The sequence below is a fragment of the Melanerpes formicivorus genome, unplaced genomic scaffold (genome assembly GCF_026170545.1).
Source record: "Melanerpes formicivorus ecotype bairdi unplaced genomic scaffold, bMelFor1.0.p_v2 SCAF_131, whole genome shotgun sequence".
NCBI classification, from domain to species: Eukaryota; Metazoa; Chordata; class Aves; order Piciformes; family Picidae; genus Melanerpes; species Melanerpes formicivorus.
This window is the reverse complement of record NW_027142483.1, coordinates 1,153,029-1,166,868: the sequence shown is the minus strand read 5'-3', so window position 1 is coordinate 1,166,868 and position 13,840 is coordinate 1,153,029. Positions and strand designations below refer to the sequence as shown.

Below are 13,840 nucleotides of genomic sequence, written 5' to 3'. Positions count from 1 at the left end.
GGTGTGTGTGAGGCTGTGCCTCGGCAGGCAGTGTAGGCGCGCATAACGCTACCGGGTCCTAATGGCCACCAGTCGGAGGGAGCCGCCTTTGGCTGTAGATTCCGGTGGCCACGGCTGCCTCTGTCAAATTCAAGGCTTGATGTATGAATAAGTTTGCACTGAGGGAAGCCAAGTGACAGTATGGGAACACTGGACTCATGGAATCGTTTGGAAAAGGTTGAAAAAGACCTTTGAGATCAAGTCCAACCATTACCTGCCTGAACAAAGTCTAGTGCTAAAGCTCTGCACCACATCTCTATGCCTTTTAAACACCTCCTGGGATGAGCTTACAAAGTGTTCAGAAACTTGGTGTAGCCTTGACAGTGAAGCTGTCAGGGCCTACAAGATCTGTGCTAAAGCCCAAATGGAGGAGACCTTGCCAAGACCTAATATGAAGCCTTTCTATGGGAGAGCAGAAATATTTCCATATAATACAGCTCGTTACCTTTTATGTTTTATTCGGGATGCTGGTGTGAAATGTGTCAGACAATAGGGAAAATACAAATTAAAAATCATGTGCAAACAAAAAAGGCATCGTGGAAACGCTGTGATGACTTACCCTCCCATCAGGCTTGCAAATTACGCTTTTCTTTAAGCTCAGTTTCCTATTTCTTGTGCAAATAATCGTCTGCAGTGCTTTTGCCATTGTGTTGAAGATGGCAACTTTGGGATTAAGGATGAGCGGCAAGAAATGTAGAGATGCTGTTGTCTCAGCATGGTAAAACAGCTCCACAGCATAGCTACGCTGCAAAAAGATGTAAAGAATGTGTGACACACAAAGCAGCCTCTTGCAGAAAGCTCTCTTGTGACACAGATGGCATTTCTGCTTCCTGTGGGGGAACAAAAGTGCTTCCATGCAACCCAGTTCATTAGGTTTTATAGCTAAAACTGTCCAACAAAAATATGCTTTCCCCAAATATATTGTTTCAGAGATGCAATTGAGATTCATACTCACATGGGAATATGTTTTTTTTTAGCTTCCAAAGGAGGTCCAAGGGCAGGAAGTGGATGGGTAATAACCAGTTTGGCTTGATGCATGTGCATGTGAAATTTCATGAAACAGGCAGCTCAACTATGTGAAAGAAATAATCACACACTGACTTTCTGTTTTGCTGTAGATAAAGCCCTACTTCATCTACCATAGTATAAATGCATGAATCTAGTTTGGTCCCCTCAGAGACTTTTTGTATGTGTTAATCGTTTAATCAACAGTCATATGCTAATGTGTGTTTCTTACCCTTATTTTATCAGTAAAGCTTTGTTGTTGATGCCATACAGGAATAGTGTTCCACGCCTTTGGAACATGAATAATTGAATTGCAGGAACAATTTACTGTGTTACTGAGAAGAAATGAATTGACATAGAGCACTGTGAATCTGGGAATAACCCATAAATCCCTAGCATAGCAAGAGCCAAATGTGCATCACAAGTTAAATATATGTGCTGTGCTTTCAGCATCTATTTAATGGCACTCATTTAACTATTTAGGCCACATGCTGCTGTGGGGAGAATGCACTGGATTTTGTACTAATGTTATTCCTTGCTTTATATCAGGGCTCAGTTCACATATGTAATTTTGTTGTGGGAATTGTTTGCTTGTTTGCTTGCATTTATATATCTGGATTTGTGGGTTTGTTTTGGTTTACTTCAGGATTTACTGTCAGATCTTCATCTTTCCTTTTCAGGCTGTTCTCCATTCTCTTGGAAGGAAGAGTTAGTATCATAGTATCATTCAGGGTTGGAAGGGACCACAAGGATCAGCTAGTTCCAGCCCCCCTGCCATGGGCAGGGACACCCCACACTAGATCAGGCTGCCCAGAGCCTCATCCAGCCTGCTCTTAAACACCTCCAGGGACGGGGTCTCAAGCACCTCCCTGGACAACCCATTCCAGGGTTTCACCACTCTCATGGGGAAGAACCTCCTCCTCACATCCAGCCTGAATCTCCCCACCTCCAGCTTCATTCCATTCCCCCTAGTCCTATCACTACCTGAGATCCTGAGCAGTCCCTCCCCAGCCTTCCTGTAGGCCCCCTTCAGATACTGGAAGGCCACAATTAGTTGATAAGAAGGACTAGCTATGAGATAGATATTCAGTAATAAGAGGTAGGGGAGCCAGAGATCCTAATTAAATTCTCTGTTTTGAAGCAGTTTGTGGAGGATTTCAACGTTAAATTGGATTCTTTCTTATATAGCCATGCAGTCAAATTTCAGCATATTCCATGATACAGCAACAGCGTAGCTGTAGCCCTGATTTAGATAATGGTTATAACAACACTTACTGAAACTTTGGAAGTGGCACAGAAAAGTTATCATCTCCTTAGGGCCAGTGCTGACTTTTTTTGGTAGGCTTTCTGCAGAACTGAGATATATTCATATTGCAAATGCAAATGGACATTCTGACAATATAGCTCAGAACTTGGAGGTTTTTCTCAGATCTTTGCAGATGAAGGGTTTTGTACTTTGGAGCTATAATTTTTAAGATAGCTGCAGAAGGCAAATTGAATTCTGGGAAGATTTTTGCTTAGGCAGTTGCCTTCTCTTTAAGCACCTGGAGCTTTGAAATGAATGTGGAGGTGTGTGTAATGTAATGCATCACATACAGACTTCCTTTGGTGCATATGGAATAGTAATTTCAAGGTCTGTGTAGATGTTGGGGGCAGGGAAATTTGCATTATTCTCTGCTCTCTCGAGGGTCTACTACTATGCTCTGGTTTATAATATTTTTCTTTGGAAAACCCTGTTCTGCAGAGAGAAATCCTGCTTCTCTGAGGCCTAGAAAGGAAAACTGAGGAAGATATTCTGCAGAAGTGCTGCTGTGTTTGATTAGCTGGTGATACAGTAGAGAGAAAATTGAATGGTAGCAGATTGTGAATTTTACTGTGGTTTTTGTCCACATGTTACTGTGTTTTTAGTTTGCTGTATATAAAGTATGCAAAGGACTGATAAATCAGAAAAGTCATTCTTAAATGCAAACCCCCTGAGCAAATCTCATTCCAGCAGCTATGGCTAAGAAAGAGCTTGGATGTGGATATGAGAAAATATGCTTTAGTTTGAAGTAGATGCAGGATGGAAAATAGTTCTGAGTATGTGTGTAACAGTTAGCATACAATGGTCCATTAACACCAGCATTCACTGAGCTGTTGTAGGGGACTCAGGCATATGCTATTATTGCCTGTCTTTGCTTAGCAGCTGCAGACAACCTTGAAAAGAGTTTCAGTAATCCTTGTAATGAACAAACCTAAGCAGAGAATCTGTTGTTCTGTTCTCTCCAGCAACAGAGTTCTGGAGATCAGGTCCTGGAGAAGCTTAGTTCAGGTTGTGGTGCCATGAGATTGATCGAGCCAATCCAACAATTTGCTGCCACTGGAAGGAGAGAGAAACTTCCCTTCTCATCCCTGCTCGCAGCTGCACAGCCCTGACACCATGCATCTGGTACCCACTGGGAACCCAGCTCACAGATCTGAGGCCATTCTTCCTCAACCCCAACAACAGCAACAAAAAAATCTCAACCCCAAAGCCCTAAATATTTTCTGTTCTGAGTCTGGGTATTAGCTGGGAATAGGAAAGAGTTGATCAGGCATACTGGTTTTGGTATCAGCAACAAAGATGGCATGTGAAGACAAGTGGGTTGGGGACCTGTGGTGGTTGATTCAGAGAGACTGCAGTGGGGTATTCTATCTGCTTACATCTGCAGTGTAAACTGAAATCCTGCAGCAGTCTCACAAGGATGTGATGATTTTACATGGTAAGGGATTTGTCTGAAACTCTGACTGTGATTCTGCTTTCCACACTTAGTTGTTCACCTGTGTTCTGTTAGCGCAAATGGAGAGCACAATGAGACTGTGGATTTAGTGCTGGGTTTATATGCAAGTGCATTGAAAAATGCAGAGAAAAAAAACCCTTGACATTTTAAATTTTGCCTCTCCCTTCCCACATAATGCCAATATGGCTTTAAAATTACCTCATTTAGCTAAATGATGAGTTATAGAAGCTTAAAAGATACACATCCTGTTTTCATGTTCTGCTAGGACACAGTCATGAAGTCTAGAAAGGGAATCAAAATTTAAGCTTTTCAGTGTTTGTGAGCTTACATCTTTGTTATGCTCTCTGCCCCCCATTTTAATTGGTGTATAAATGATCTGAGTGAAATAGTGAAAAAAGAATTAAAACCTTTGCACACAGTTATTGGTGATGTGAGGCTATTATCTAGCTTTATTTTGGTTTTAATGTGCACTAGCAGATCATTTCCTGCAAAACAAAGGGTGACCTAAGGTATGGAATGAAATGATGTAGAAGACCTATCTTGAAAGCAACATATTTAATATAATTTTAATGTCTTTTATAAGCCCACGTTTTCATGTAAGAGTCTGGCCACACATAAGCCATAAGGAATGGTAAAGCTCACTCTTGTGGTATAATAAGAGAAGTGCAGAAGCAACAGCCCTTTATTCTTCAGTGGGTTTTGTTTGCACATAAATGTTAGGAGTGACCCTTAAGCATATTGCTTTCTGTAAATGGTTCCTTGCTATTTTCATCCTTCTTCTTCTTCTCTCAGTGAACATGGTTTCTTCTGTTCTGTTTTTCGTTCTGAGGCCCAAGGAGCTTTCCATGATCCGTGCTGTGCACTGTCAGGCTGCTGGACAGGTGTTGATGCTCACAGCCCCACTAACCAGAGCTGCTTTACTAAAACTCACTGGTTTTTCATCAATCATGAAGTTACGGATGCAGCCAACGAAGGAGTTGCGTGTAGTCAGGCTGGAGGTTAGCAGAGACTCTGGGAAAAGTAAATAAAGAAATAATAACAGAAGAAAAAAATAATAATTAAGAGCTCATTGTGACCAAAGAAATCAGTTTCAGTGGCAGAACCTTTTCAATTTGCTGCTAACTGCAGCGCTGCTGAGTCTTATTTTAAAATGTCTGGCCTAATACCAGTGTCTCAGAGGCCATTAGAATAAGTATGGGGAGTTACAGAAAAGTAAAATCATAGAATGGTAGGGGTTGGAAGGGATCTCTACATTTATTTATGTTATATATTTATGTTATGTAGAACTCTACAGAGTCAACTGAGGCCCAGTCTTGTGTTTTTGACCTGAATATGAATGGATGAATCCCAGGGTGTGTGCTTGTAGTTTCTTTCAACATTACATGTGTTGTTATCTGTGTGTATGATTTGTTAGTCTGCACGTAGTTTATTTACAAGCCCTATGAGAAGAGGCTGAGGGAGCTGGGGTTGCTTAGCCTGGAGAGGAGGAGGCTCAGGGGAGAACTTATTGCTCTCTACAGCTACCTGAAGGGAGGTTGTAGACAGGTGGGGGTTGGTCTCTTCTCCCAGGCAACCAGCACCAGAGCAAGAGGCCACACTCTCAAGCTGTGCCAGGGGAAGTTTAGACTGGATGTTACGAAGAAGTTCTTCACAGAAAGAGAGATTGGCCATTGGAATGTGCTGCCCAGGGAAGTGTTGGAGTCACCATCACTGGAGGTGTTTAGGAAGAGACTGGATGGGGTGCTATGTGCCATGGGTTAGTTGATTAGATAGTGTTCAGTGATGGGTCTCTTCCAGCCTGGTCTATCCTATCCTATCCTATCCTATCCTATCCTATCCTATCCTATCCTATCCTATCCTATCCTATCCTATCCTATCCTATCCTATCCTATCCTATCCTATCCTATCTTGTTTGTTGTTGTGAAGTTCCTTGTAAGATTTTTCTGTGCCAGGGTGATAATAGGCATTCTAAAGCCAATGTATGGCATTGCTTTAGTATTCTATAATTAATGGAGAAGTTAAAGGCTCTGTTATGAAGCAGAACAGCATTCACAATTACCACTTTCCATTACCTCTCTGGGAAGAGGTCTGTCCTAATAAAATTTAAGTTTGGGTTTAAAGAGTGAACAGGCATGTGCCCATAGATTTCATTATTCCCTTTAGGCTCATTTTACCTCTTAGTAGTGGAGGAGAGTATCACACATTCAAGCCACTAATCCAAGCTGAGCAATACAATAAATGTTGTAGGTAGAGCTGTCCATGATTGACATGCAAGGCACAGAAATAATGCTGCACGTTTTCAGTGAGGAATGTACAGGAGATGACTTAAAAATTGAATCATGTAGTGTTGATTACAGTTTGTATATGAACCCCAAGAGTAGCTCTTTCTGTTTGAGTAAGGGAAGTGAATGTAGTAATCGTGGCCCACGCCATGCAGATGGTCTGTGAGTCACAAATTCACATTAACAGACATCTGTGCAGTAGAAATCACCAGTCAGTGCAGGAATCTGCATGTTTTGCTGTGTGTCAAAGATGCAGTTGCTTGAAGAAGAGGAAAGAAGCTTGCCACCAGCAAGCCTTGAGACACCAGCTACAGTGAGTGAATCCCTTAAATAAATAAATTCTTAGAATTGGAAAGTAAAATGGGGTGAAAAAAGGTGATTTTTTGTTTTGCTAGCTGACTTCTTTACTGAATCCATACTTGACCCTCCAGCAACTGTGACTATTTTAATTTCAGTGATGCAGCACTTTTTTCTTCTTTGAGAACTTGAGGCAGAACATTTCTGACCAGCTCTTGAGCCTTTACATTTTACCAGGTTGCTCACATGAGGTATGTTTTGTTCTGTTTTTGAAATGAAAACTGAGTCTTTATGGTTCCTCTGGAAAACATGTTGAAATCTGAGAACAGTGTACCACAGAGTTGCCAAAAACTTACCTGGCACACCTCCAATAAACACTGGCTCCCTGTGGTCAGTTGCCTTTGGATTTAGTGGCCCTACAACGTGGTTGACCTCTGAGTCTACGTCCAGCTGCACCACGTTAGCATCTCTAATAACTGAAAGGAGAAGGAACAGGGATCAAGAAGATTGTAAGCAGCAACACCTGAGTTTTCTGTCACAGAGAGGAGTTACCTGTTTGATTGGAGTAGTTTGATCTGGTGTTTGCTAGATCAGGTGGGAGGCTTTAGTGACATGATTTGGGCAGATTCTGGCACAGAGTGGAAGGTAGGGTGTGGGGGCAAGGGCTTTGATTGCTGGCAGCTGTGCCTGGGCTGCAGGGCATGAGCATACAATGGTGTGTAGCTTAGATAAACTCTTTAACAAATCATTCTAAATTGAGGATGTACTAGAATGCAGTGAGGTTTCCTCCTTGCTTGTTTGCATGGATTTCCATCAGAAGGAAACCAGAATGCATGGGCAAAGGGTGCACACTCATAACTCTTCTGGATGTGGCACTGGGACACATCCCAGCTCAGCATCTAAACAGGAAAGTAAGGGAGTTCAAAGGTTTAGAAATACTTTTTGACTTTCAAACTTAGGGAAGGATAGCTGCCTGACACAGAGGCAACATCCTGACTGTAGACACCTCTCTGTGTGAGGCTGCCCTGTTATTTGACCTTTAAGGACACAGATTTGTTCCTACTACATTCTACCTACTTATTTAACCTTTAAGTGAGAAAAGACAAATATTATCTGGTATACAACTTTGCCAGCATTTCAGATATCCTGCCTTGTGTTCTTTGGACAAGGAGCTTCCATCTTTGCTTGTTCTTTATAGGAACTTTTGTTTGTCCTCACAGGAAACTACGGTTCCGATATCTGAGGGATGAATATGACTGTGTCTGTCTTGCACACAAACTTATGTCTTGAGAGGTGGAAAAGAAGAACAGAAAATATGGCCTTATTCCCAGTGCACTGGCCTGTAGAGATGGATGTCTGCCAAGGGAGAACTGGGCTTTGTCACCTTAGTTAGAGGATGATCCTTTTTCACTGACCTGCAATCCGGTGCCACCTGCCATCACAGAGACTCTGTTTCAATGTCACTGAAGTTGAAAAATCCCTGATGCCATTATTCAGTTTCACAGTAACCTGAGGGGGGGAAAAAATGTAGGCAGGACTGTAAACCCCTTCCTGTTCTCTTTTTCCCTTCTCTTTTAATAATGCCTTGTTCCTCACTCAAAACATGTCTAGTACACACGTGAAAGAAAACCATGATTTCATGACATTCTTTAAAGCACCTTTCTAATTCACAGGTTTAGGGGTGGATTATTATTTTTCTTAGATTCAAGAGGTCTTCAACATTTCCAATTTGAACTCAAAAGAGAGTACAAAAAAAAAAAGTGAAAAATCAAAAAATAACAGCTAATTTCAGTCAAATCTTCCAGTACTGCTACTCTGTAATTTCCTGCCTGGTAAATTAGTGTTTTAGAGGCCATGAGGTGATGTTTTGGTATCTTGCTAGCCACTGAATGGGGAAAACATTCATGAAAACCCCAAGTATAAACTGAGAGATAAGATGTAAGACAGGAATAGATGGGGGGGGCTTAAGAATGGCTTTTAAGTTACACATGCAAGCTTACCAGAAAATCTCTGGCAGAGCTAGAATGTGAACCTAATTCTGGTCCTTGCTAATGCTGATTGAAAAGGTTGCAAGGAAACCACACATATTTCATTTTAGAGGAGCTCTATTTCAATATAGTTGTGACTAAGATATTTTAAACTTCTTTTTCCCCAGGAGCACCAGCAAGCAAAAATGAAGTGATCTTTGTGTACTCTTTTATCCATCCTTGGACAAAAATATATAGGGGCACTTAAATACCCATTCACTTAGGTTGATGGTTAGATACTGGGTAGTTCAGTGCAGTGGTTAAAGAAATCCACACTGCTGAGATTCTTGACTGTGCCCTGAGTCTGAAAAAAGAAGTATAAATTTCCTCTGCTCTAAACCTTTGTTTGTTTTGTCCATTTAGTCTGCAACTTATTGCTGTATGTGTGCAATGCATAGCATGAAGGCATCCAGATCTTAGTGATGAACAGCCAGGAAGGGATTGGTCTCTTCTCCCAGGCAACCAGCACCAGAACAAGAGGACACAGTCTCAAGCTGCGCCAGGGGAGGTTTAGACTTGAGGTGAGGAGAAACTTCTTCACTGAGCGAGTCGTTCGTCATTGGAATATGCTGCCCAGGGAGGTGGTGGAGTCACCATCCCTGGAGGTGTTCAAGAGGAGATTGGATGTGGTGCTTGGTGCCATGGCCTAGTCATGAGGTTTGTGTTGATAGGTTGGACTCGATGATCCTCGAGGTCTCTTCCAACCTTGGTGATACTGTGATACTGTGAAAAGCTCGCAACAGCAACAACTGATTCATTTTAAACCTCCCTCAACTGACACGGTTACAAAATCCAGCTCAGAAGCCAGATCACCAGACAAATCAGAATTTGCCCTTTCTCTCACTTTCCCCACCACACACAGAAAAGAAGAGACTGAGTGCAGCTCAAGACTTCTAACAAAGAAGAAATAAAAATTCACCAACAGTTCCCTTACTTGTAACCGTTATGCATTTTTAATGTGTGGATGAAAGAGCAGCACCAAAGAGTCAGTGCTCTTGCTTCTTTTCAACTGCTCATTAACTATTTATGGTTGGCATCAGTGAAGTGATGTGACTTTGGCTGAGGTGTTAGTTTTTTTTTGTATTTTAAAATAAATACCTGGGTTGCCTGCTCTAAGAGGTTAAGCTATTGAGGAAGAGAAAGGAGAGTCAATGAATGGCGTAAAACACAAGCTGCGTACAGCAGAGCCCAAGTAGGGAGGAGAAGAACCAGTCAAAAGCAGCAAAGAAGATGATATATAATTTTTCATTATACCTGTCCATTTTTCATGTGCATATTCAGGTACTCTCCATTCACACTGTGACCATGCAGTAGAATTCCTGAGCTGCTTCGGGGACGTATTTCAAAAACAACTTCAAATTTCAAGCCTAAACTGAAGGATTCATCTGTAAAGCAAAAAGAATGATGCTTTCTTTGGTGCATGTGCTGAGTTAGTGATTAATATGGACGTGTAATCAAAGTCAAAACAGAAATTCAAAGCCCAGAGTGGAACTTATTTATCCTGTCTTTGAAAGTATCAAAACTTGTGCTAGTGTACATACTTGAAGGGGTAGCATGGTGTGCCCTCAGTGACCCATATCAACTTCTGTAGTGATTAAGTTTGCTTGGAGTACTAATAAAGGTTTCTTTATTATTCTTATTATTTTAAAAAAGATCTGTTTTGCTTAAAAATATTTCTCAGCAATGAAATGGACAGCAGAAAGTACATGATCTGTATTTTGGGGCCTTTTTTGATTGTGCAGCTTCCTAGACACTCAGTGAGTGGGAGTTCACTTGAGTTTTGATGATTCAGTAGGAGAAACTCCCTTTTCCAGTCTGGTAGGAGGTCAGGGAGCAAATTAGAAACACTATCTCGCTCTTCTAGGTGTTGCCAATAAATAGGATTGTGCAGTTTCCTTTCCTATTCAGATCAGAGCCTATGTGACCAAAACCCGCTCATGAAACACTTCCTGGAATGCAGAAGGACTAAATGACGGCGTAGATGTGTTCTGTCATGCTGGTTATTAACAAAACATGAAGAAAGTCTTTCCTTAGGATTTTTGAATGGCATGGTTTTTTATTAATTAAAAAGTGAAGGGGGTGACTGTTTTGCTGGTGTGCTTGGTCTTAGCCACATGGACTTCTGTATGGCTATGGTTAGTTTTACCAGATGCAGGACAGGCCAATCCCAGGCACAGGTCCAGGCTGGGTGCACAGTGGGTTGAGAGAAGCTCTGAAGAGAGAGACTTGGGTGTATTGATTGATGAGTAGCTCAACATGAGCTGGCTCTCATGCAGCCCAGAAAGCAAATTGTGTCCTGGGCTGCATGAAGGAGTGTGGCCAGCAGGGCAAGGGAGCTGATTCTGCCCCTTTGCTCTGCTGAGACCCCGCCTTGAGACTGCGTCCAGTTCTGGTGTCACCAATATAAGAAGGACACAGAGCTATTGTAGCAAGTCCACAGGAGGGCCACAAAGGACTGCTCCAAGGACTAGAGCAGCTCTGCTATGAGCACAGGCTGAGTGAGCTGGGGTTGTTTAGCTTAGAGAAGTCTCTGGGGGTATGTTGGAGCTGCCTTCCAATACCTGAAGGGATCCTACAGGAAGGACGCAGAGGGACTTTTTATAAGGATGTCTAACAATAGGACAAGGCAGAATGGTTTTAAGCTGAGGGAGAGTAGGGTTAGACTGGATCTCAGGAAGAATTTCTGCAGTACAGGGGTGGTAAGACTCTGGAACAGGTTGCCCAAGGAGGTGGTGGGTGCCTCCTCCCAGGGGGTGTTCAAGACTAGGTTGGATGAGACCTTGAGCAGCTAAGTGTAGTTAAGAGGTGTCCCTGCCTGTGGCATGGAGGTTGGAGTAGATGATCTCTGAGGTTGCCTCCAACCTAAGCCATTCTTTGATATTATAATCTGTTTCTTTGTGAAATTATTCTGATTGAAATGCTCACATCCAGATGTATTTAGGTAACAACTTGTTAAGTTTCATGGTGACCTTGTAACCTGCTCCCCAAAGTAATGATCTGTATCTAATAATCCTCACAGCTCAGCCTCAGAAATCACCACACCCTATGGGGAAAATGGCTGAAAACATGCCACAGTGCACACTACAGGCTTATTATGGGATACATCTGTTTAGTAGTGCATTACCAAGGACGACATATCCTCCTTCTGATGAAAAGTATGTTCCTGCTTCTGATGGGCCTTCAAAGCAAGGTGTTACACTAAATGTCTGTGAAGCTGAAGTAATTGATCTTCCATTGAGCTGTAAATTGCTGAGACAGCCACTAAAACTGTAGACAGAATTAATCTGAGGGGGAAAGAAAAAGCATAATTAGTAGATAAACTGCCTGTGGAAGGAAATAAACTCTGCTGCCCTTATTTGTACTTTATGAGCTGTAAGGCTGTGATTGTCTGTTTTGAATTTAAAAATAAAAATGTTCCCAGAGAAAAGAAAGAGGGCAGATGCATCCTGTAGCCTCTCATGTTTCTCTGATGACTTCAAGGTAATTCCACCTTGTGTAGTTTCTCAAACAGTCCTTACTGAACTGTGAGAAACAAAGCACAACAAGAGCAAGGCAGTGTTGCATGTACCTCATATCCTCAAGGCAAGAGGGGGATCTACTTTTCCTGAGCATGTAACACTTGTTAGGCACATAATACTAAAGGTGACCTTGAAGGAGACTTGGTTATGTTAATTTTTGCTTTAAGACTCCTTTCCACAGAATTCATTGCAAAGATAGAGAGCTTCTGACTTCTAGGTACCCTCTTAAAACAGATACTAAGACAACTCCAAAATCTCTCCCAAACTGATCTGCACCTCAGACCTTAGCATGAAACTGTTCTCACTGAACTCTGCCTGTCTCATCTAAGCTTGGATGTCACTAAGATTTCTCTGTTCCTCAAGGACCACTGACTTTCTAGCTGCTGCTGCAAGTCCATGGCAGTCTGGCCCACCTACTGCCAGTCCAGCCCTGTGGGAGCTGTGCTATCCACTTGATCTGAGCTGTGTGCTCCTCAACATGCTGAGGATTCAGCTCATAATATGCTTTGAGCTGGACTCATCCCTACAGCCAGCTTTTGCATTAGCTGTGCATAAAGGAATGGGGGTGATATTATGGGTATCTGCTTTACCTGGATATTTTTAACAGCTTTTCCAGGAGCTACACCTCCAATATAGAGTGGTTCAGTGACCTGCCAGGCGTTAGCATTACCACTGAAAGGTTCTTCCAGTACTCGGAGACCATCAATTATCAAGCGGCCAATATTTTTGCCTCGAATAAATATCACCTAGAAAGGGAGGGTAAAAATGCAGAGTATTACTTATATCTGTGGAGAGAACAGTCCTGTGCAGTGGAATAAGATAGAAGTTTGATAAGCAAGGTGTGTGAGTGATACCCTCTGAGCCTGTTCTATTAACTGCCAGAATTCTGGGCTGGACAGCCCTCTCTTTTCACATTCATGTAAAGGACAGAGAGTAGAACTGCTGAGCTTCTTACATTTGTAGTGTACAAGACAGAGGTGGTATTCAGAGGTGTGTGCTGACACCTGCCTGTCATGTATTGTCATCACTGTGACATCACTATTAGCATTTTCACAGTCTTCACCAGTTTCACGGTCTGGATTTATCCAGCCTGTTTTAAACACTCAAGTGCCTGTGTTAGGAATTTAGTGACCACATTTCCCCTCTGTAGTCAGTGAAGAAAGAGGAGGGAAATTCATCCTGACCCCTAAAATTGTCTTTTTATTTTCACAGACTACAGAGGGAGCCTAAGACATCTGTGCTCCTTGCTTAGGCACTTCAAAGGAGTTTACTGAACAAAATTATCCTGGTCCTTCTTTTCCTATCTGACTGAACTCTTAATGCCTCACTGTTCTGCTTGTTTCTGTCACTTCTGTTCAGCTGTTAGTGTTGGGAATTGCTGGATTGTTGTAAATGACCTACTTTCCTGTCCCTAGTTAATAACTTGATAAAATGCTGCATGGAAGATTTAAAAACATTGGCAGAAGGTGTGGTTATGAACACATCAATGAAAGCTCCCTGAGCTGGCCTATTATCAATGTCTTGACAGCAGCCTTGACAGCCATGTGCCATCATAAGGACTCTACTTACGTTGTGCCAAAGGCCATCGTTGTATTTCTCTTGGCTCTTGATCCTTATCTTCTGCTGACCAGCATTAAACATAAAAATGAGTCGGCCATGAGCCACAAAAAGGGCCATGAAGTTGGTCTCTTTTTGATCCGAGACGTAGAAAATCATTCCGTGAGATGATTGAGTTTTCAGGTTGATAGAGAACTGAGCTCTGCCACAGAAAGACACAATGATAACATCAGAGCAGATTTAATTGACTTAACCAAGTTGCAGGCAGAGGAAGACTGAATTTTTCCTCTTGTCCAAAGGAATATACATTTCCTTTATGGAAACATTCCTTACTGGGTTTTGGAATAGAGGCCAAA

The 13,840-nt window shown here is 42.1% G+C and overlaps 1 protein-coding gene across 1 annotated transcript in view; it reads right to left on the bottom strand.

The window, feature by feature from the left end:
• Nucleotides 1-4,343: 4,343 nt before the first annotated feature.
• LAMA4 (laminin subunit alpha 4) overlaps nucleotides 4,344-13,840 on the bottom strand; it is an 87,202-nt gene continuing 77,705 nt past the window's right edge. The window contains exons 32-38 of the mRNA XM_068168093.1: nucleotides 13,497-13,686; nucleotides 12,518-12,673; nucleotides 11,534-11,693; nucleotides 9,664-9,794; nucleotides 7,798-7,891; nucleotides 6,739-6,858; nucleotides 4,344-4,814 (exon numbers count right to left, since the gene is read on the bottom strand). Of these exons, the coding sequence (XP_068024194.1) occupies nucleotides 4,669-4,814; nucleotides 6,739-6,858; nucleotides 7,798-7,891; nucleotides 9,664-9,794; nucleotides 11,534-11,693; nucleotides 12,518-12,673; nucleotides 13,497-13,686 (997 nt within the window). The 3' untranslated portion in view covers nucleotides 4,344-4,668. The remainder of the gene's footprint in view (nucleotides 4,815-6,738; nucleotides 6,859-7,797; nucleotides 7,892-9,663; nucleotides 9,795-11,533; nucleotides 11,694-12,517; nucleotides 12,674-13,496; nucleotides 13,687-13,840) is intronic.